At 47.9% G+C, this 24,484-nt stretch overlaps 1 protein-coding gene across 1 annotated transcript; it reads left to right on the top strand.

Annotated features, from left to right (window-relative positions):
• Positions 1–601: 601 nt before the first annotated feature.
• LOC144110948 (uncharacterized) lies at positions 602–22,379 on the top strand. The gene is made up of 8 exons (XM_077644020.1): positions 602–856; positions 9,688–9,788; positions 12,454–12,604; positions 14,682–14,898; positions 15,363–15,417; positions 18,075–18,169; positions 21,329–21,761; positions 22,278–22,379. The coding sequence occupies exons 1-8, from the start codon at positions 727–729 to the stop codon at positions 22,377–22,379; spliced, it is 1,284 nt and encodes a 427-aa protein (XP_077500146.1). The 5' UTR covers positions 602–726.
• The last annotated feature ends 2,105 nt before the right edge of the window (positions 22,380–24,484 follow it).

Genomic DNA, 24,484 nt, shown 5'->3' with positions numbered 1-24,484 from the left:
ACAAAACACAGGACTGCCGTGGAGTGGTCTGCGGACATATTGATTGTTCAACCGAAATCTTAAATTGTATGAATAAATTCCGCGCATTAACTGTTTCCAGCTCAAAACTGCTTTTGTCCATATTTCTTGGGTATTATAGCAGCAAGAGCATCATGCAAGCGGACAAGAATGCCTTCTTACCACAGTGCACTTGGTTAGTATGAAGTCTTTCCACTGCATAGCCTTTGTGCACGCTGCATTTTGAGCCGGTTCCTACAAAAATCTTTACACGTGGCTCTGGACTCATTGGCATAGTTAGAGCGGCAGTTTGGTACAGAGCACCACCCAGGTATTGTAAACTACCTCGCTCGCAACCTTCTGTCACTGCATTCCAAAGCGGCGTTCCGTTTCGAATTCTTCGCGTTGACACCTGCGTTCCAGTTCCTGTTCCAATCGTGTGCCAGTTTGTACCAACGAGTTCCAGTTCGCGTTCATTGCGCTCGCCCCGCCCATCTCTCCCTTCCTCTCACTCTCGTGACACGTGACTGTGGAGAGGAGGACATGCGCAGTTCTTATAAGGAAACGATGAAGGACTCAAAAGGGGACAGTTGGGAGCCAGGAGACGCAGGTACCAGCTTTTCGTGAAACCTCCTCCAATTCACGCTGAGTGTTCGCACTGTCTGGGCTGCTTCCTATTTGTTCCTTGTTCTGGAAACTCTCCTTATACTCATCTTTGCCGGATTAGTGATGGAAAAGGAAGCGACTTGTAGCAATGACAGCAGTGCCGAGGGATTGGCCGTTACGGTGAAAAGAGAACGGACTTATTCGACGAGCAGCAGTGACTATATCGCCCAGGGACGCCCAAGCTGCCGTCGCGGTAAGTTGCCCTCGACTATATTCTGCCAGAGTGGCCTAGATTCTTTTACTCTTTGGGTAATCAAAGACACGGTAATACCTTGATCGCACGGCGCTGCCTGTCGTGTAGGTTCAACGCTATGGGAATGCTTTTCTCGCACGGCGTCCCTTGGTCTGTCAGTAGCGTCCAATTCCAAAAGCATCTGGCCATTTCTGCTCAGCTTGCTTGGTCGAGCGGTTTGAAAGGATTAAGTATTGAACGCCAATTAACCGCAAAAAATTACAATCAGAGAAGCGTACGCAATGAAAACAGCGAGTTTTCTTATTGTAGCGAAACAATTAACGCAGATATGACGCCCCGCATGACGGAACCACGATTGCATGTGTTACGCTAGGGTTATAGTGAGCGCTTAATTGTGTGTGAAATAAGTGGACACGGACGTGTTTTGGAAGGGGCGCCTCGACACAGCTAGCGTTATTTGGGAGCTCAACCCTTCCAAAGGAAGTTGCATCGAAGCAACCTACCTAGGGATGTAGCGGAGCACGTTTGCGAGAAGCTTACCGAAAACATTCGTCCTCTGTCCCATCTCGCATTATGTCTAGGCTATAGAAGTTCTAAGGAACGCGTGTGGTGCTTTTGAAGCGCAACGCTTCGCTACGCTAGGTAAAGCAAACCTTTGACCTTAAGAACATCCAGTGGGGTGTTGTGAAGCCACGTGATGAGTAACGAAGTGTGCAGAAGCTTTTCGCTGAATTCCAGGGTTAGCCAAGTTAAGCCATTGCCCATCTTTTTGTTGGAGCAGGACAGCTGTCATAAAAAAATATGCATTAGCTTTGATAATGTAGGGTATACAATGCGACAGCTGTCCGAGTCCATTGCGCCCATTGGCGTTGGCGTCGAACGCGTTCTAGACGCCGATTAATTTGAGGGAAGGACGGGCGTCAACTTAACCTGGGTAAGTTGACGCCTCAATCGCGCTTTGCGGTACGTGGCGGCGTTGACGTGGGCTGCATGCATTAGCTCTGACAACGTTGTGGCAGACACGCGGCACAGCAGCAATAGGTCGCAGCGTTCATCCACCCTACCGATCAACCATTAACTGCCGGCTGCCAAGGTGGCAGGGTGGGCGCGCTGCTTGTCCAGTGTGCGGAACGCATTCAACGTTACAGACGCCAAGCCGCGTTTTGTTGCCCAATACACCACAACTTCCGCACTCTATCCAGGTCCAGCAGTAGTTAAACCGCAGTTAATTTTTTATGCACAGTGCATGTAAGGGCAACTCCTGAAGTTTAGCGTCTCCGGATTTTCAGACCGCAGGAGTTAAGCGCCCTTTCATGGGTTGAATGGTTTCCTCGGCGTCGGCCTCTTTATCAGCGTAGCCGGGAGAGCGAACGAGAAACGCAACGGTGGAATAAGGTACGGCGATAGCTGAGACCGAACGATTATATAAAACCGCGGAGGATGGTTGGGTTCTAGGGGATTGTCCGGACCTCGTAGAGTGTCTGTTACGGGTCCAATTGGGCTTATTTTTGGAAATGTGGCGGAGAGTTTGAAGGATGCTTCACTCCCGCCACCGGTTTGCCCGGTATTGCACTGCCTCCGGGATCGGCCTTGTCTTTATGTGTGTCTTTACAATCCTGTCTTTCTATCCCAGCTTTCAATTCTCCTACTATCTGCACGTGGTAGCGATTGTGGCTCGGCTTGAGCCAGTGGGCAGGCCTGTGCACTTTCTTTTTCTTTCTTCCTGGCAACAACTTCTCTCTCTCTTGGGTTCTAGGTTTTATGCGCTCTAACGTCATAAAGCGGCTCAGGTTTAGAGAGCACTTTTCTCATGGTATTCTCTTTTGCTCAAATTTTGCAGCCGATTAAAAAAGTTGGACATTTGAATTCAGGTTTTTCACGTCTAAAACTTCGTAACAAAAACCTCTTCCTTCTAGGAACCACACGAAAACATATCTACCAATTTACCAAATCCGCCAATGAAAATACTTCACAAATTGCTACACTAGTTTACGACAGTTCGCATTTGTTCTATTTGCGAAGCTACACATTTGTAAGAACGAAACAAAACCTTGTCAGAATTACGCGATTTATTCGTCTTTAACTTGAAATTCACGGTCTCTAATAAACTAGCAATTTTCTGCGATTTGCTATAAAACCCTGGAAACCTGCATTGGCAGATTGAGCATAAATCGGAGCACACAATGTTTAAGCACATCGCTTCCACGTATTTTTTGTTTTCGAATAGGACAAAAAGGGTGGGAGCCGAGGTAAAGTTTGCAGTTATGAGCTCCAGCTTGGTTACTCCCTGGGCACCTCCTTCAAAGAATCATGCTCTTCAGTTTGTCCTCACAACGTCAACACCGGATTTTCTGAGTAACGGGTTATTTAACGCTGTCATGTTAAATAGGAAAAGTGACGTTTACAGTTGCTCCAGGCATATGAACACGCGTAAACTCAATTTTTTTCAATTGGAGTATTAACGTGATAGCGTTAAGGCCTGTTGGCCATTAACACTTGTATTACCGGCTTGTGTTGTATGCCCGCATTGAAAATTGAAAATTGTTTTGGGAAAGGAAATGGCGCGGTATCTGTCTCGCATATCTGCGGACACCTGCACTGCGGAGTAAGGGAAGGGATAATGAATGGACTAAGAGAAGAAAGGAAGAAAGAGGCGTGCCATAGTGAAGGGCTTCGGAATAATTTCGACCTACTGGGTATCTTTAACATGCACTGACATCGCACATCACACGAGCGCCTTTGCGTTTCGCCTCCATCGAAACGCTGCTACCGCGGTCGGGTTCGAACACGAAAAACCAATTTTCATTTTTTTCGTCCACTGACTCAGGGAGCCATGTTATGATCCCCTCCCTTGCCTGAAAATCATCGGAGTCCAGAACGCTTTCAACGCCAACGCCAATGATCACAACGAACGTCGACGGCCTATAGCTTCAGTGCCGCGTTTCTGCCAGAACGCTGTCAATGCCAACGCATGCGGCGCAACTTTTGACACTACTGCCACGTAGAGCGACTGGGGTGTCCTATGCTGTGGAAGCTTCCGCCCTTTATCGGTTTCAGCACAGCTGCGGCGCGGTGACGTCACATGGTCCTCCTCGTTTCAAGATCATACGAAAAACACGCCGAACAAGCTACTGAATTTAATAGTGAAGCTTTCGCTTTAAAAAAAATTACCTGCGGTTTAACTACCCCTGAACCTCGTTAGACAGCGAAAGCTGTGGCGTATCGGGCAAGTAGACGCGGCTTGACGTCTGAGTTGAGTGCATTTCACACACCGGATAGGCAGGGCGCCCACCCTGCCGCCCTGGAGGTGGCAGTTGAAAATTGAAAATTGATTTTTTTCCGGGGGGGGGGGGAGAAATGGCGCAGTATCTGTATCGCATCTCGGCGGACACCTGAACCGCGCTGTAGAGGAGGGGATAGAGGAGGGATGGAAAGAAGAAAGGAAGGAATAGGAGCCTTAGTGGAGGGCTCCGGAATAATTTTGACCACCTTGGGATCTTTAACGTGCATTGACATCGCACAGCACACGGGCGCCTTAGCGTTTCACCTCCATAAAAACGCGGTCGGGCGTTCGATCCCGGGTACTCCAGATCAGCAGCCGAGAGCTCTAAGCACTGAGCCACTACGGCAGGTACCAGTTAATGGTTGATCGCGAGAGCTTCGCCACTCAATGAACGCTGTGACCTGTTGCTGTAACTACTGCCGCGTGTCTGCCACAACGTTGTCAGCGCTAATGCATGCAGCCCACATCTCTCTCTCATCATCACCATGTACTGTCAGGGACAGAACTGACAAGGACGCGGCTCATATGGCCGGAGCAGGAAAAACTGCATCGCAGCTCTATCTAGAGATGATTCACCTGGTTCAAGATAAAAAATCAGCGCATGCGCGTCCTAGCTTGCCTACAAGAGTGTACGGGCTGTCGCCTTGACGCGAGTTGCTTTTTGCCCACGAATCTTCCGCGAGATGCCGCCATGAAGACATCGGTTGAAGGCGTCTGCAGCGCTGGTGACAAAGCAGTTGTCATGGCTTTCGCCGAGCGGAAGCGGTATCCTCTTTATAGAGTCTGCATTGAATGGCAACGTTTTTTAAGTGATTGCTTTACTGGCCGCGAACATGCAATTTCGCCGTGGCGGCACTCCGAGGAGGCACATGACCTCACAACGCGCACCTCGCCACGAATATTTATCGCTCTCTCGCTCCCTAGTCACTACTGCGCATGCGCCACTACTAGCACCAACAGACAGGTGTTCCGCTAGGGTGCCTCGATGATGGCGCCGCCGGGGTGGAGGCAACTTCAGCGGCGCCGCCATATTGAATCATACGGGATCAGCGGCGCTACCGTTTTTAACGGCGCCGTTCATGCTCTCGGCGCGCTTCAAAGTGCTTTAACTTGAACGGCCTTTTGCAGCAAGAGCTACACTGGGCTACCAGTCGAGCATATTGCGCTACATGGGAGAGAGGGCCATTTCCTTTCCTCAAAAACCAAACAAAACAAGTGAGCCGACGGCGTTCATAGAGTTTATTGGCGCTGATAACTTTGCAAAGGCCGTTCATTTTAACGAAAGGAAATGTGCACAACCGGCTCCCTGGGTAAGTGAAAACTTCCATCTCGCTTTGATGTACGTTGCGTGGCGTTGGTGTCCAACTGCAAAAACTTGCTTTCATTGCGTTGCGCACAGTGGATTAGCAGCGCACCCTCCCTGCCACCCTGGAAGGTGGCATGCAGTTAATGGTTCATCGCGAGAAATTGATCTCCAAATGAATGCTGCGGCCTAGCTATATCTGCAGTGCCGTATGCCAGCCACAACGCTGTCAGCGCTAATGCATTACGGTCATATCTCTCTCTCACTACCGCCACATGTATCGAAACAAGAATGAGGCGTCCCCATATCCAGGGAGCCAGTTATGTGCCCTTCCTTTACTCAAAGCCATCGCCGTCTAGAACATTGTCAGCGCCAACGCCAGTGAACACAGTGAACGCCGACATCTTTCGCTTTGTATATTCTGCATTAGTTGAGCTAATCCACATTAATTTTTTTTTCGTTTTTTCTGACTGCGTCTTTTTTTGCAGCCTTTTCCCAGACAGTCGAACATAGAGTATGTGGAAAGGGGAATTGGTGCACCTCACCCTGGGAAGCGTTTTCTCCCAATAACCCCGCATGTGCCTTGCGTTTAAAACAGGATTGCAAGCAAGTCACTCTACCCGCCGCGGTGGCTCAGTGGTTATTGCGCTCGACTACTGATCCGAAATGCCAGAGTTCGAACCCGACCGTGGCGGCTGCGTTTTTATGGAGGAAAAACGCTAAGGCGCGCGTGTGCTGTGCGATCTCACTGCACGTTAAAGATCCCCGGGTGGCCGAAATTATTCCGGAGCCCTCCACTACAGCACCTCTTTCTTCTTTCATTCCCTCTTTTATCCCTTCCTTTACGACGCGGTTCGGGTGTCCGTCGATATATGCGCCATTTCCTTTCCACAAAAACCAATTATTATTATTAAGCATGTCACGCTATTAGCCAATGCCCACACAGCGGCATCTCGTGGAAGGTTCCTGGGAGAAAAGAAACTTGCGAACGAGCCAGCAAATACAGGCTGGGACCTATGCTAGGGCGAAGCTTTATCACTAACCAGGCGAAACATCGCTCGTTGGCGCAGCGATAGTCTCTCTTAAAGTCACTGGAACGGGAAAAGTACCTCAACTATCGCCGGAGCCGCCGCCCCGCCGCAATATTCGATCCAGCGCTGCTGAAGCGACGGCCGCGCGCTGTACATTTTATACAGAATAAATTATTTTTTGCGAATTGTGCGTGCTTTTACAGCAATGAATGTAGCACACCGTTGTTCATTTGCTAATTAGGCGCAATGTGGCTGCATTTATTAAGGCGGAAGCCTTTCTAGCTTCATGGAACGAAAATCTGTCCGCGGCTGTGCGACAAGATGTCCCTCGTACATTATAAGGCATGTAAGGAAAGAAATTTGACGTCGGCTGATATGGGCCAAAATCCAGCCAACCTAATTTCACTACGGCGAACAGGATGATGATCTCTAAGTTTTTCCCCGGACCACTCCCAAATTTGGCCTACCCACCCCTTAAATTTGACCTCTGCCAATTTAGACTAGAATCGATGTCCTCGCTAAATCGACTACGGCGAACACAATGACGACCTCCAAATTTGCCCCGGACCACACCCAAATTTGGCCCACCCATTCCTGAAATCTGACATCGGCCGATTTCGACCAAAATCGATGTACAACCAAATTCGATGGCAGAAAACGCGATGGTGGCCTCCAAATTTGGCCTGGGCCAATTAAAAGGATGACAAACAACGCATTGGAAGGCACAAATGCTTTCGCATTATCGCGCGTAAGGAGAGTAAGTGCCCCCCTGAATTGTGTCCTGCGAATGCATCACGCGCCCTATCGCGAAACAAACATGCGAAAAAATTCCTCCCGCCGTATTCTGTGGAGTTATATAGCTGGTCACTTCGAGTCTTTTTTTCCGATAGGAATGGCAAACAGCCTTTTTCCCGATTCCCGCCAATTGCTGCATCCAAAAGCGCAGCACCCAGCCATTCTTCGATGTCTTTATGCAGGCGTCAAATGCACAAGCGTCAGTACGCGACTGGAAACGCTATGCACGCTTACCTCAGCCCATAACAGCAAGTGCTACGTAATGCTCCGCATTATCTGTGTGTCGGCGGCCGCGAAAAAGAAGCGAGCGGACCATTTATAGCCGGGAATGACCACGTGACCGCGGACAACGAATCGGGAGCGCGCGCGCGCCGGCGGGGCGGCGAGAGAAAACGAGCCCTCCACTACGGAACCTCTTCTTCCTTTCTTCTTTCAGTCCCTCCTTTATCCCTCCCCTTACGGCGCGGTTCAGGTGTCCAACGAAGTATGAGACAGATACTGCGCCATTTCCTTTCCCCAAAAACCAATTATTATTATTATTATTATTATTATTATTATTATTATTATTATTATTATTATTATTATTATTATTATTATTATTATTATTATTATTATTATTATTATTATTTTCCCGTTCCAGTGAATTTAGTCTGACTTGCTCCGGCCGTCGGAGCCACGTCTGGGCACTTCTGTCCGCGATAGTACCTCGAACCGCGATTCGTCCACTCACCCAGGGAGCTAGTTATGACTGCTTCCTTTTAAAATGACTGCAGTCGTTCCCCTATTCTCTCTTCCTCTCTCCTCATCTCTTTCATTTCAATTCTCCATTCTGCCTGTTATCCTTTATTTCCTCTGCCCCAGCTCAGATGCTTCAGTATCGATGGCAGATGCCGGGCCCAGCAGAAAACTTATCCTTCCTTATTATTTCAATAAACCACTACTACTTGGAGTCCAGAACATTGTGAACGGCAACACCAATGAGCAAAATGAATGCCGACGTCTTATAGCTTCAGTGTCTCGTTTATGCCACAGCGTTGTCGATGCCAACGCATGCAGCGCACCTCTATCACTACCGCCACGTAGCTCAAAGCGCGACACAGGTGTCCACCGTCCCAGGAAGGCCAGTTATCCGAGGACGACTCCTCCCGCGCAGCTCTCGGAGAAGGCGGCCCGACTTCGTTCTCAAGCATGACCAAGCTCGCACTGACTAGGCCAGCGCGGCGTTCCTCTGTGAGTCACGTGGTAAGGTGGCGAACGAGCTGCTAAGAGTGCATGGACATAGCCGGCAGCGGTGCTGGCGCACGCGGTGGCGCCTTTGCGAAAGCTACGACGCAGCTGCGGTCCAACGAAGGTCAAACTGCAGCCCATATTGAAACTCGGCTCGACTAGGCTAGGCTAAAAGTGGCCGAGGCTCATTCCGGTAGAACCTAGTAAATACAGCCGTCAGCATTAAAAAAGGCAGCGTAGGTGGAAGGAGACATCCTTCGTCTTGTGCACAATCTCCGAGTCATATTAAGGAACGCGCATGTGAATGCCAAAGAGGTTGGCAATTTCTAGCCGTGCAGTTTTCAAGCATTCGTAGCAGCTCCAGCACGCATAATTGCTGACAATCTGTTAATGAAACCACAATGAATTGTTATCCGACATCGCCTCTTAAGGAGTATACAAGGCCTCCATAATTACGAAAATTGTTTTTTTTTTTTAGGAAAGGAAATGGCATGGTATCTTTCAGATCTAGATGGACACCTGAACAGCGCCGTAAAGGAAAGAGTAAAGGAGAGAGTGAGAGAAGAAAGGAAGAAGGAGATGTAATGAGGGCTCCAGAATAATTTCTACCACCTGGGGATCTTCAACGTGGACTGACATCGAATAGCACATGGGCACCTGTATGCGTTTTTCCTCCATCGAAACGCCAAGAGAATGTTGGTTGTAGACTAGACTTTAAGAACGTTTCCTTTACAAATAGAGCTTGCATACACGTTGTTCCTGTACCCAAGAGCATGTCCATCCACTCCCATTTATGCCGAAGAACCGATCAGAGTGAATTACATGACAAAGGACAGGAAGGAGCGGTAGGGCAGTCTACGTAGCCGCAGCCCTATTTCGCTCTCCACATGGGAACGCAGCGGTAGCTACCGTAGTAAAATCCAATTAATAACAAATGGTCACTCATTTCATAGAGAATTGCACGAATTGCTTTTAACACCAAGAAAAGAATAAGTATTCGCTTTTAAAAAGAGGCCTTCGGCAAGCTCACTTGCCCTAAGACTCCACAAAACGAGTTTTCCTTGCGTAATAGAACAAGAACGCTATGCTTTGGAGTCTGGCTTTTATAGTTGTTGCTGTAAACACACCGGATGAGAGTCGCGAGAACACTTTTTTTTTTAAAACACAAGCCGTCACATTTGCACTGACGCAGGCCGAAAACGGAAAGCCAGCGGAGGCGGACGCATAGGACAACGACGAGCCCGGACGTGTGAAAGCGAGAAGCAAAATCCAGAGACGAGCGACTCGGATGCCGTAAGTACGGCTATGCATCACGAATCGGGGACGGCGGATGTGAAACCGCTTGGCGCCGAGGTGAGTGAGACAGCGATTCCACCACGCGTCCGGGGACACTGCAATCCGAATTGGGAGCGTACCACTCCGCCAAGCCCTCGCTGCTTCCCCGATGTCATTAGGCGCGGATGCTGTCGAGGGTACAGAATGCCAAACATCCAGAAGTGGTAGCACTAAATGTATAGCTTCCAGCCAAAAATTACCAGGGAAATTACGTCTCCTTACACAGAGGAATGCGAAAGCATTGAACTTTCTAGACCACAGGTTTTTTCCACGACGTCACTCCGCGATCAGTGTATATTTGCTATGTTTTACTGTTACTTTTTTCAATTTTTAATTTTTTATTTCTTTCTCATTTTTCGTCTATTCGTATTGCTTTTTTACTTTATTTTACTTTTACCGTCCAGCTGCTATGTCACCATCCTTGGGTATTGTGTGGTTGAAGTGTAATTAATCAGGTAATTACAATTCATCGACGAAATGCTTTCTACATCAACATCTCATCACGCACTACATAGCACAGTCAAAGTTGTGCACATTTATCTTCACACAACGACGTAATCGCATGGAGCATGTTTTGCTGACACGAAACACGCACAAAAATACGAGCTTTGTGACGTCAATGTGTGATTTTCGCATTTAATTAACTATTTACGATTCATCAACCAAATTTTCCCCATAGCATGACCTCATCACGCACTATATAGCACATAGCACATTCAAACTTTTGAATATATATCTGTATAAAACTACACAATCAGGCGGAGAACCTATGTCGACGTCTGTGGCTATTGTTACGTCCAAGTATGATTTTCGCGTTTAATTACTAATTTTACTATATCAACTAAATTTTCCCCAAAGCGAAATCTCATCACACGCTTTCTAACACAACCAAACTTTTTCATTTATCTTCACAGAAGTACGTAATCGTGCGGAGAATGTTTTGATGACACGGAACTCGGGACATAGCCATCTAATGCTTTCGCATTAAAAACAGCCACTTTAACATGGCACCTCGTAATGCGATTCAAAGGTGGCATGCTTTAGAGTGAGGGTATTTCTCCTGGATATTATTCGAATCGAGCATCTATAGCAGCTGAAGGATTTAGTTTTCATTGAAGAACTACCACGGAGCCGACAGACGCAGGTTCCATCCTGGCCGCGGCGGTCGCATTTCAGTGGAGGAGAAATAGTAGGGACCTCATCCTCCTGTAGGGAACGCCTCGCTTGTTTCTAGAGTCCGCCATTTAAACAACTTGGTCACATTTTTGTTATATTTCGCAGAGGTGTTCTAAATGCATGCAGCATTGGTCGTCTATGACTGCTTGCAACCTTCCTGAGAGCTTCATGTTTGAGCGCCAGATTGTAGTCTTGCACACCGTGCGTCCATTCTTGCTCCATCCTCCACGCTTCTCGCCTTTTTTTAAATGCAGTAGCACTAGAGTTATTATCACGCCATAACCTCTCTGACGACTCGTGTGACGACTGTTGGTCGCTACGGTGATAACGGCACCGGATGTCGCGCGTCCACAAAGGACAAATCAAAGAGTGCCACCCACTGCAAGCAGATTCAAACCACTAAATGCAAAGTAGGTTGTAGAGAATTTTGCGAAAGCATTAGTGGGTTTGATTCTCGTGAAGAGCAGTTGGCCGTCCTCGTCGTGAAAAACTGGCATAAGTCTAGAGTGTGGTGATATTGAAAGAATGCGAAAACATCTTTTGACCTAATGGCCTTTACCATAAAGACCGTTCACCTAAAGGCCTTCACCCTAAACTCCTTTACCAAGAAGGCCTTTACCCTGAATGCATTCACCTTAAGGGCATTTGACCTAAAGGACTTTACCATATGCCTTTGACATCACTATCACTATGCACATGTCTTAGTGCGTATACTGATTGACTAATTCCCCTTTTCTTGTTGTGTGACGACTTGATATCGAAGGAATTCCAAAGGTCTCGCCTTGCATTCAGAGCAAAAAAATTATGATATCTGTGCAGTACACCTTAAAACACCCCTACCTTCAGGAGTGCACGTATACTCCTGATAGGGCCCTCAATAATGACATCATGACAAAATGGCCACGTGTAGCCATATGCTCATACGACCTCAAGTCAATTGTCCTGGTGGGCCTGGCTGCGCATTAAGATATCTACAGGCCGGGGAGTGAGCACTCCTGGCGACGTCATTATGTCACGTTATCAGTGGTCTGATTATTACATAGCTGAAAATAACGTGACATTATCACGCTATCTACAGCGTCCGTCCACGTCTCTTAAAGCCTTGCCCCACATACGCAGCGTGTGTTCTGGCAGTAGAAGGGCGTTATTCTCGGTTGCGACATACCACAATTCCAAACCATTCCGCTCTGAGACCTATCTCCGTGCAGTTGTAAGAGTAGTAAGCTATTCTCGAACCGATCTCCCTTTTATTGAGTCCTAAAGGGAGTATATTACACGAAAGTACTCGTGCTGAGTAGAGCTCACGAATACTACGCCCATTTTCGGCTGCTCGGTGAGGCATCATTAGTAGGCTTAATTTATAGCTCTGTTAATAGAGTTTCTCTTTGCAGTTGAGGTTTTGCAGAGGTTAGCGCATTGTGACCTGTCTTCGTCGTCCTTGCCACAGGTCAAAGAGGAGACCGATGCTCTCTCCAATGCCTACGTGTCCAGAATCATGCCGGACATGAGCACCATAGTCCAAGCAGCGAACGACGTTCCGTCTTGTGATGGCCACCAACACCGCTGCGGCGAACCAAGCACCAAGAAGGGACGCCGCGGTGAGTGAGAGCTGTGCGCCACTTGCGCTGTCTGGTACACTCCTGTCGGCCATTTAAAATCCCACTTAGGCCCTGTTATTTTCGTTCCGGACCATACGCATATCCGCAGCAGGTCTGCAAGTCGAAGAACCTGTAGTCTCTGGACCAATGTAGGTAAAAGAAGTCGGCTGAACGTATTCGTTACCATGTGAACAGGATGGTAAAACCCTTCACCTTAGGTCCCATTTTGAAAACGATATGTGCCTCGAACCGTGTCCGTAGAGGTCGCTTTATGTAGGGCCGGAAAGCTTATAAGCTCTGCCGGTAGTAACGCTGTCCGTATAAGACAGCTTGAGAATAGCGGAGACCTATTAGCGTGGGCGTACACCAAAATATCGAATGTCTACTGTGCACTTGCACCCGCAGATGATCTCTCCACCTAACCACATAGCTACCACTTCACGTGCATAGCATGCAGCTGGTAATCCGGTTTTTCTGATTGCCTTTAACTTGGTAACCACTGTACTCCCCCGGGATCACATATACACGAAATCCTAAAATTATAGTGACGATCCCCGCTCTGATGCTCGTCACAATACGCGCATGGGTGTGCGTGTTTGCATTTGAGCAGTTAGTGCTCGACCCCTCCTGAAATGGGTGGCTGTGCAGAGCAAGCCTGGCCCACAGAAACTGGATGCCGCAGTCATTGTATTTGTCCTTCACTTAGAATCAGCGAAAATAGCAAACGCTTATGGTTGTGGGGTTGTGTATGTACTGACGCAGAGTCCCGTATGTGTGCGGACATGTATACTTGGCTCATCCTGACGCCAGAGTGGCCGCCATGGAAGTGCACAGTGTCATGGCGCCAATAAATTGACAAGCGCAGCGCAGAGTGTGCGCAGGCGCGGTCTCCATGACGTCACGCGACATTGCAGAGAGGTTGCCGTCGTTCTTGCGTATTATTTACCTAATAATTATTGGCGGTTTGCCCCACGACCGTGTACTTTTCGTTGTTAGTGCGGTGGTGGTTGCGGCCGGCCACTTCTAATGTACTAGCGGATTCAGCCCTACACTCTGGGTATCGGGTTGTGTCCTCTACTAAGTGGTAGGATTGCGGTCGTCTTTCTCCCGCTAACAGAAAAGACACTCCTTATTTTCTGAGCATCTGACGCATGAGTGATTTGCCAAGTCGTCCCCTACGCTGACAAGGCGAATTTGATACAACTGGGCAGCCCTCCCCGTGCACCCCCATTTCCTGTACTAAACCCCATACATGTCCGCTGGAAACGTTACGACTACCGATAGTTTTTCACATAAGCAGCTCATCATGTTTTCCTGCGCTTTAAAATATCGGGATCTCATCCACGCGTAACTGAGGATAACCAGCACAAACAGTTATTAATCTTTATAGGTGATAAACAATTTGTAAATCGTGTAAGGTAGAGCTGCTAGCAATATGTTTTCCACGTTGTGAGAACTTGATCTAAGGTAAAAAGTGTATTAAACACTTTTCGATGTCCGTCAAGTAGTTTAGCGTCGTAACTTTCACCGCGAAGTAGCAGTGATTTAAAAAAAAAAGGTTTGCAATTGCATAACCATCACAGTTAATAATACAGGAGGGGTGGAGGGTGGAGGGGGGAACAGATACAAAACGCAGAGGCATGTGCAAGAGTGCAACGCCACAGCGCTGGCTTTTGTCTTTATACCTGTTTTGCAAAGATAAAAAAATGGCATTCAACACGAAGCCTCTAGATACGCATGCGATTGGAGGCGTATTTTAAAACTGTTTCATACTGCACAGCATTTTTCATCAGATTGAGATCTGAACTACTTTTTTTGCCACATTGGGCTTGGTTGATACCTAGCGGGACGCCACAGCGCCTATTTTTGGAAATCGACTTGAGTTTGTGCGCAGTTCTATCATTGCCGGTGCTAGTAAAAGCGGTACTGGCGAGAAATGGCACAGTTCAAAGGAATGGTAGCGGAGAAAACGGGCGCAATTAAAAAGAACTTTGCAGGAAACCAATGGTGCCACTTAAAAGAATGGTACTGCTGGCTAGCGCCACCATCATTTGTTGTGGTTGGCCGTCCGTCACAGGAGCTGCCCTGCAGTCTACAGTCCGACTCCGGAAGAAACCGAGTATTGAGGACACATGCACGGTGGACAGGGCGCCATCTGGTCCCCTGGGAGAACTGCTACCCGCGGGCACCTGCCTTCGGAGGCCGTCAGGCTTTTTGGTGCAGCACATCGCCAACGTTATCCACAACAGTCCGCGGCGAATGTTGCGCACGTCGCACATCTACGAGGCACTGAGGTGAGCCACTCTTCGCACGCAGGTATCTTGCCTGATCGCGAAGACCTTAGGTTGCATAAACTTCGTCTAAGGTTTTCAATGCTTATTGAACCAATCAAAAATGACGAATCCAGACATTTCCTGTCCCCCACTCCCGCACTTTCCGCTTGCTAAGTTTTTAGTCTCCCCAGGCTCAGTACGGTCACGTGGCGTCCTGACGGACTGCGACGCGTAATCGAGACTGTACGAAGCAGCAGTCCGGGAGGACTCCACATGACGTGCATTTCAGGCTACATTGCATTTTATCTCGCGTGTGAGCGGCTCTCTTCAAGATGTGCCAAACTTAAAACGTCCTAAACTAAACGTCCTGCGCTTCTCAAAACGTTTGATATCAGCAACACATCATGTAGCTCGATAACTAAAGTTACTCTCAATCGTCACTCGTCATTTGGGTGTTCTCTCTTACCTGTCTCCCCAATGCGCAGGAACAAGTTCCCCTTCTACCGCTTCATGGATAAGGACGGCCAGGACACTTGGAAGGTGAGCGGAGCTGGGAAAGAGAGAGAGGAGAAGAGTAATGAGGGGGACCATTTTTTGGAAGAGGCTATTTTTTTACAGTGTATTTAAAACCACCGGCATGCTGGTCTACGTAGTGGAGGTGACTGGAATGGGGAAAAGGAACAGAAAAAATATTCTGCAAAGGATATTTACAGGAAAGTATTCTGCTAACAGGAGCTGCTATTCCAGCAGCCTCTGTATTCTATCGGAAATACCTTCTTCTAATTCCTCTTGTTCATCTTTCTATCCTTTTTAACTCATTGAGTTGAAATACAAAAACCTCATAACTATGTGGTGGTGTACGCAGTTGTAAGCTAAAGATGGCCATGTACCCAATGTGTGCTTGCAAAGAAATCCAAGCAATTTATCGTTACCTAGCTGAGGTTAGACCTCTTTTGTTGTTCAACTGGGGCTCTGCAGTGCTGGCGAAAAACTTCTGCCGGGGAAACCGGGCCTTCAAACACTAAAATGCATTACTGTATGCAAAAAAAAAATTCTACTCTTGTCCTCGAAGCTGGATGTATGCATTGACTGTATTTTAGTTAACACTCCCCTTTCATACTCTAAAGCGGCAGCAGTTTGAGGCTCCTTTCCTAGGTTTAGAGCCGTCGTAGTAGTAACAGTAGTACTAGTACTATCGGTAGTAGTTGTGGTCGGCGTAACAGGAGGGTGGTCACCATGGGGAAGGAAGAGCGAATTGCCCTAACGTCACTCTTTACGTCACTAGGACGCGCATGGCAACACACTCGACTGAGTGGTCCTAACCCAATGACGTGACAGGTGAGAGCGTAGTTCCTCTCCCTCGTACCTATTCCCACTTCTGCGACGACCTGCCGAAACGCAACATAAACTTCGTCTCGCATAATCATACATTGGTCCGACACCTCGAAAACATCTCTTGCCAATTATCAGGTCGCGACGCTTCCGTTGTGACTATCAAGGACTGAGAGGGAAGCCCTGCGAGGGCGAGTATGCCTGAAAGAGGAAAAGAGTGGTGTATAACTGTACAGATATTCGTGGCCTCCTCAATTTCCTTTCTTCAGTACACTACGAAAACAGCATACCTAAACAGATGTCCCCTAATCTCGAGTTATATAGTGGTAACACTCCTGTCAGTTTTCGCGCTTTATCATTGGAACTGCCATCAAATATTTACCACCGTTGAAAGTTTAAAGCTTCGACTCCGGAGAGGAGGGGGGAAAGAGTTGATTATTATTGGTTTCTGAGGAAATGGAAAGCACAGTAACTGTCTCGCTCCTGGGTGGACAACTCAACTCCGCCATGAGAGAAGTCATGAAGGTACTATCGAATGAAGAAAGAGATAGATAGAGGTGCCTTGGCGGTGGGCCCCGGAATAATTTCGACCATCTGAAGATCTCTAACGCGCACTTACATCGCACAGTAAACGGCCGCATTTTGTGTTCCGCCCCCAAAGAACCGCGACCGCAGCGGCCGGGTTCGACACCGGGTATCCCGGCTCAGCGGCGCAGCGCGCAAATCACAGCGCCCAGTCACAGCGTCCAGTCAATAATAATAATAATAATAATAATAATAATAATAATAATAATAATAATAATAATAATAATAATAATAATAATAATAATAATAATTGGTTTTGGGGGAAGGAAATGGCGCAGTATCTGTCTCATATATCGTTGGACACCTGAACCGCGCCGTCAAGGAAGGGATAAAGGAGGGAGTGAAAGAAGAAAGGAAGAAGAGGTGCCTTAGTGGAGGGCTCCGGAATAATTTCGACCACCTGGGGATCTTTAACGTGCACTGACATCGCACAGCACACGAGCGCCTTATCGTTTTTCCTCCATAAAAACGCAGCCGCCGCGGTCGGGTTCCTGCGGCTCTGACTGCGTCCAGTCAGAGCCGGTGGGGAAACGATGAGTTCGCGGGAGAGGGGGAATGGGGGATCTTTTGGCTCCCGTTCAATGCCACGCCGTTGGCACATGGTCCGTATAGAGCCAGCTCTTCGCGATGACCGTTCGATGAAACGCTGTCGTGTACTCCACGCAACGCCGTCGCTCGTACGGAGCGGCGTTGTTACCGTTTTGCGGCTGCACTCAGGCGTCTCCCGCAGACCCGATCACAACAGCCTTGACTGAATTCAGCTCACTAACACATATCGGTGTACCCGGTTTCGAACCCGACCGCTGCGGCAGCGTTTCGATCTAGGCGAAACGTGAAAGGCGCCCGTGTGCTGTGCGATGTCAGCGCACGTTAAAGAACCCCAGTTGGTCGAAATTATTCCGACTTCCTCCATAACGGCACCTCTTTCTTCCTTTCTTCACTCATCCTCTCCTTTATCGCTTCCCTTACGGCGCGGTTCAGGTGTTAGCCGATATTTGAGACAGATACTGTGACACTTCCTCTCGCCAAAAAACCAATTTTCATTTCCCGGCGATATCAGCAGGTGGTTCCAAGAGAGAAATGTAGGAGGCAGGTAGGACAACTATGAACGTATAGAAAGACTGTCTGCATACATGGGAATTATTCCGCTTTGCTATCGCGTCATACCCTTAAGGCGGAGCTTAAATGTCCCCTCCCATTTTTTTGTCTTTTTGTAAATATTTCGAGAGCGGCCAAGATTTTTCTTTTAAAGTACTTCACATTGCGGTGAACCATCGCAGAGCTCGGTGCGCCACGCCCTCTTCCAACGCTGGTTTATCAAGGTGCCCTCCAGCAATGCCAGGAACAGCTTCTGGTCTCTCAACTACAGTGAAAGGTACGCATATGTGTCTCTGTCGCTCGCTGTGTGTGACGGAACTCTCTCGCAAGTTTATTTGCTTCTAACAAATCAGCAAGCCGAAATGGACATGCGCAGGGCGTGCACTGCTATGGAAAGATAAGCAAGGGTTGCTTGGGGGAGTGCAGTGGCTTCTAATTAAAGGCAAACATAGCAGTGCGCAGCAAAAGGTCCGGTGGACAGATGAAGTTAGGAAGTCCGCGTTGACAGGCTAACAGCCGCTGGCGCAGGAGATCGTTAAATGGAGATATTGAGAGAGTAATTTCTCCTCGAGTAAACGAAGCCAAATTGATGGTTATAGTAACAAGAACTTGATCGACGATTTCAGTACTATCTAATGCCAAATTGTAGCGCACATTATTTTTGCGACATATTCGGGCAAAATACTCGGATAACCGTTACTATGCGAAGCATGCCGTTTCTCGCACAACGCCTCTTATCTATCGAACTGAACGAAAGGTCATCAGTGGCGTACAGCGGGACGATGCAGCCCTTGCCTTACGGCACCCTCTCCCGCGTCTCCTGCTCCCTCCGAGGACGCGCTGCAACCTCATACCCGCCCAGACGAAGACCGGTCCTCTTGTCGAAACGTTGGCAAGCACCCTGAGGCTTTCCCTTCCCTATTTCACTTTGTGTATAATTCTAGACAAAGGTATTTTTGAACGGCAAAGAGTTTATGAGCGCAATTTTTCATGCATTGTACGATTTCACTGTAACAATCGATATAACTGGAGATCTGTCATCACGGTTGATTTTTTTTGTGTTAATTTTTTTCCTAACATCAGAAGTGTTCCCCATTGCTTCTTTACATCAATTTTATATGCTTAATGTGAACAATGTACACACTGTAAAAAGAAGATATATCTGAAGAATTGACCAATTACCTTCAATATATCTACAGGAGTACCTTACAGCTTTCCAATATTAAATATTTTGTCGACGAAAGTTGGACACCGGTTCTCTCAGTGATTCCAGCAAGAACGCTGAAGGCACACCGAGCGTGACCTTGTGTGGAGCGGGCCACTCACCTAATGGCCCGCACATTCAAAGTAGCGCATGCCCGTTTCCATGGGAAACAGCCCGTACGCCATTAACGGCCCCCCATAGACGCCCCTGTATTTGCTGCCTGACGCTTCGACGGGAGATTCATTGTTGACTCAAGTGTCGACTAGCAGTTTAGTGGTAGATCTTACAATGATCTTACATTGCGCATTGAGTCTTAATTGCCCAAGGAACCGCCTCACTTGGGCAAGGCAGTGTGCCGTTTTTCATGGACCCTCCAATTTATCCCGCCAGTAACGGACCGGTTGCTGACATATCTGCTTGCTACCGCATCCAGCATAGTTGCTCTTGCTGCTGTGCTAGTGTGTTTTTTTCACGGTTTCATTGTGATATGCGTCTTGTCTGTTGTTCCGTATGTTACACGTCGTGACTCCGCTTTCTTGTGAATGTCAAATAAACTTCTCGTAACCCGTTGCTGTTGAGCAGGCTGTTTCGGCACATGTGCTAAGTATGACGGCTATCTGTAAACTTGATTAGAAAGCCAGTACGAAAAATTAGCGCGACGTCTATCAGCCTCCGCCGTATCCTTCATCTTCACTTTCAATCTTACTCTTCTACCCTTCTCTCTTCCACTGCTACCTATTCCGCATTCTTCGCTGAGCTCTTCGCTTTACTGAAGCTGCCGGTTACGCCGACGACAAAGACACTGAGGCGCAAGCCACAAACGGGCACCTAAAAGCTGCTTTCTAAAAATATGTTTCAGGAACTTCATGCACACCTCATCGCGACGCAAACCCCTCTGGTCGTAGCGTGCACTTCAAGGACTGTCTTATCTCAATCTGTGCCGATAATTATGAATGATCGCCACTGCAGGCTTAGCGGGCAGCTTTTGATCCTAGTCCATTCGTTCTTAGCACATAGGAAGCCGCAAGTCCTTAAGAGGAGGGGAAAAGATTTCCTAGACCATTGGATCATATTTTTCTGCCTTTGCAAGTATTCTTACAAGTACCTCGCTGTTTTTGGGGCTTTCACTGCACCACGATGAGTTCCATTTCCTTCAGGAGGCAAAGCCAGCCTTTAAACGATCCATGACGTCAGATCAGTGACGTGTGTGATGGCGTTATCTTTTAACGAGTGTAACGAGGCAACCGGATTTTGTTAGCCGCTTTGCGGAGCACTTATGGCACCCCGTTAGCTACAAATTTCTGTAATGCAAGGAGAACTCCTTTCCTCACCTTTCTGGACCTTTTGGTCTTTAAGGACGCCGTAAAAGATCGATGACATGCCCGAGAAGCAAACCCCATTTGCTTGGTTAATTTTTGCAAAGACAGTATAATGGTGGCGGGCCCGAGTTTGCTCACGGTAGCCGCGGCGAGGAGACCGTGGTTGACTGTGATACAAGCACTGAAAAAACGAGCTTATTTGCACGTACTTTCCAAGCCTGTTATCGAGTTACAGGAACGACCGCTCCAGCTCAGACATGCCCGAAAGCAAATTTGGCCTTGGTACGTGGTTTCCCTCAAGGGTGGATACCAGTAAGGCTAGAGATTTTATTCCTATGGTTAGCAGGTATCAGTGAGGCATATGTGGTGCCTACTGGCGTACATTGACGCCGGAGTGACGCTTCGAGAGGTACGCGTTGACGCCTGCAGGAGGCGACCACGAAGCTGTAGACTTTCGCACCAATCTTGGAAATACGTCAAGCAGACAAACGGATGTCATTGTAGCCACGAAGAACCCAGCGAAACCCAACTTGTCTCGAACGTAAAACACCACGTTTTCGTTTCTATCCGCCAATGACACCGCATTTCCTGAATGGTAGCAGACCGCAGCGCGTTTACGGATTCCGTCCACGAAAGCCTCAGAAACCGCTTAGCGCTGCAGCGACACTTCCCTGGCCTTTTAACGCCGCTCATTTCAGGCGTTCCCCTTGGTCATCGCAAGTGCCTTGCTGCACGCTATAGCTTCAGCAGGAGAGTCTGTCAGACGCGAGAAAGGCACCTTAAATTAACGGTGCCTCGAATCTTTGTTGAGACGTAGTGGCTAAAGTCCGACAGGACCGGTCACCTCTTCCACGGGTTTCTTTGTGTCCGAACTCCTCATAACTTTTTTCTCCTGCTGGTTTCCCAAATACAGACCTCGTGATTGGACAATGCTCGAGAAAGAAGAGCAGGGCCAACCACTGGAGACAAAGCAGGCATTGACTTTCGCGAGACACCTGGGGCTGGTGCCGTGCCCTGCGAGGATACCGCCGGACTTGGAGCCACCAAAGGACATCAGAATGTCATCGGTGCCCACGGCGGGGGCGTCGCAGCTGCCAATCGTCTCATCGCAGAACCACGAAGAGACGAGTACAAACTCGCCTCCGCGGGTACTGTTAGCATGGTCGACACAAGCAACGCCGAAATCGTCTCCCTCGGGTTTTAATCCACTGTTGACGACGCCACAGTACAGGGACACCGGCGCCTCGTGCTCGGCTGCAGCTCGCGCAGAGCCGACACCGGTCGGCATGTGCACCGGCCTCAAAGAAACTCCAACGGTCAACTATCCAGGCCCGTTACCGGTGCAGGTACGTGCTATCGGTACCCTGAAAACCGCTTCAATGTTCCACTGTGCGCGAGCCAGAATCTCACGACTCCTTTGCAGAAGCTGACGCACGCGGCAGCCTCGTGGCATCAATTCGTTCATTTGCATATCGTTGCGTACCACATAGTCGCACGTGATGGCTGACCCTTCTTGAAAAACGTGTGCACGTTTCCTCATTCAGCCTGCCCAGCATAAATCGGTTTGTGGTCAGAAATTCGTGGCTTCACATTGAAGCTCTGCAAGAGGATGGTTTAAGCTCGAAAAACGTGCTTTTATTCTCGGAGTGTTTAAGACAGCCATGTTCATATGGCTTAATTTGCTACAATATTCACTCATAATGGTGGTTCTCGGCTGAACAGCCAGGCAAACTCACGGGCTTCATCCAGGTATGGACCTGTCCTCCATTAAAATAGCCTTCAGAGTTACCTCCTGGATTTCCATTGACAAGGCACTTCGAACGGCGGCTCTTCACATCTTTCCGGGGTGGTTGGTATTACAGTTAACGACTTACCCGGAGTGCTTTGCGAAAGTGGTGAATGTTCTTGTTTTACTTGTCCGCTGCAATATTGAGAACCAAGGAGGAGCTTTCCGTCGAGTGTGACAATGTTGTGGGATTAATTACAACCACTGTCGTCGAAATCTCGCAACACGCGCGTGGTACGAGAATTCTACCCAATGAAATAATCAGCAAAACCGCCCCTAAGTTGTCTGTGGACACACGCACGCTAACAGTGGTGACAATATGGATTTCAATGCGAAAGCATTTCTTGTCTCATGAGTGACATGTACAGGGCCTGTAATCAGAGCGTGTCGACAGAGCGTGTCATCAGAGGGTGCCGTGCGAGTTTCCTCTCATGCATTATAAGGGTATATTTTAGAATAGTTGATGAAATAAATATTTAACTAACATAAATTATTATTCCCCCATATTTACAAATTAATTTATTCTACGAATTATTTGAAATAGTCCATTAGTTGATATTATCCGGTAAATAATATGAATCGTTTAATTAGTTAATTATTCAATTAACCAGCCAGTTACATTCAATTAAGCCGCCAAGATTATTTAATAATTTTTAATTAAATGCAATGATTAACTTGTGCAATTACTTGATTACTTCACACATTAATAGTTAAATTAATTGATTTTGTGAATTTAATAGTGCATCCGTTAATTAAACAGACTAATTATTTAGTATTTTGGTGCGCTTACTAGACGCTCTAGTCATGGAACCCCTGTCTTTGGATGTGGTATATATAATTGGTTTTTGGGGAAAGGAAATGGCGCAGTATCTGTCTCATATATCGTTGGACACCTGAACCGCGCCGTAAGGGAAGAGATAAAGGAGGGAATGAAAGAAGGAAGGAAGAGGTGGCGTAGTGGAGGGCACCGGAATAATTTAGACCACCTGGGGATCTTTAACGTGCACTGACATCGCACAGCACACGGGCGCCTTAGCGTTTTTCCTCCATAAAAACGCAGCCGCCGCGGTCGGGTTCGAACCCGGGAACTCCGGATCAGAAGTCGAGCGCCCTAAACACTGAGCCACCGCGGCGGGTCTTTGGATGTGGTAAAGTGAAATTGGTTTTGAGGAAAGGAAGTAACGCAGTAACTGCTTCACATATCCGGGTGAACACCCGAACCGCCTCGTAAGGGAAGGGATAAAGGAGGGAGTGAAAGAATAAAGGAAGAAAGATGTGCCGTAGTGGAGGTCTCCGGAATAATTTCGACGAACTGGGGATATTTAACGTTTACTGACATCGCACAGCCCACGGGCGCCTTTTTGCGCTTCGCCCCCATCGAAACGCGGCCCCGCGGTCCGATTCGAAACCGGATACACCGTCTCAGTATACGAGCGCCTTAACCACTGACCCAAGTTAGAGCGAAAACACTACTTAGAAACGGCAAAGGCATAAAGAAACGAACACCCAGCAACATACTCGGCAGCTGTAAGAGAAATGCTTTCGCATTGCTGCACTAAAGCAGATTTATGTGCGCGCATGGAATTTTTATGAAGTTTACAGCGTTTATTATACTGTCACGTTGTGACCGCTTCATCGCATCACCTACATGATTTAAAAAAAAACAGATTTCATGCGCTATTGCCACGAATGTTATTGAACACCTTTTTCTGAACGCCTGGTGCAAAGCACTTTTCCAGTAGCCCAGTGTCGGTGCCATATTACGTTACTGATATTGCGTTACGTTACTCTAACATAAGAAGGGGACCACAGCAAGAATCATCGACAACCAGGAGCTTATCATTCTTTATCTCTTCCACATGGCATTGCCCTAACCCGTTCATCATTTGCCCACTATGCTGAGCTCCGAAGGGGCGGTTCAGCGGTTACGTTGAAGCGCGTAGTCCCCATTTGGCTCTGGTCGCCGCTGGCGGCACTAAAGCGGTACATTATAATAAATTTAGCAAAAGACGATCAGAAGGTCACTGGCGCAAATGATGATATGTGACAATGTCAGAAGGGTAGGATTAAAAATGCATTTAGAGAAAATGACAAATATGCAGACCGATTTATAGCACCGTTTAAGGAATATAAAGAAAAAGTGAATTGAAGAAACCGAGCATGGTGGCAACTGCCACCGTGCACCCTGTTTCAAATGGGCTCAACCATGCGTGCATCCATATCGGCCACCTTTTGTAACTTCCCCACCGAGTGCCATCTTCTGTTCACTGCGTGCAGGAACCA

Source organism: Amblyomma americanum, chromosome 11 (genome assembly GCF_052857255.1).
Source record: "Amblyomma americanum isolate KBUSLIRL-KWMA chromosome 11, ASM5285725v1, whole genome shotgun sequence".
Classification (NCBI taxonomy): domain Eukaryota; kingdom Metazoa; phylum Arthropoda; class Arachnida; order Ixodida; family Ixodidae; genus Amblyomma; species Amblyomma americanum.
Note: the sequence above shows the minus strand (reverse complement) of the source record. Positions and strands in the feature narration are given on the sequence as shown.

Excerpts from the sequence above, each read along its gene's own strand:
- LOC144110948 (XM_077644020.1), top strand. The coding sequence starts at position 727 with ATGGAAAAGGAAGCGACTTGTAGCAATGACAGCAGTGCCGAGGGATTG. Across the intron at positions 12,605-14,681 it reads CACCAAGAAGGGACGCCGCG|GAGCTGCCCTGCAGTCTACA; the intron begins GTGAGTGAGAGC and ends CGTCCGTCACAG. Across the intron at positions 21,762-22,277 it reads CAGGCCCGTTACCGGTGCAG|TTAACGACTTACCCGGAGTG; the intron begins GTACGTGCTATC and ends TTGGTATTACAG.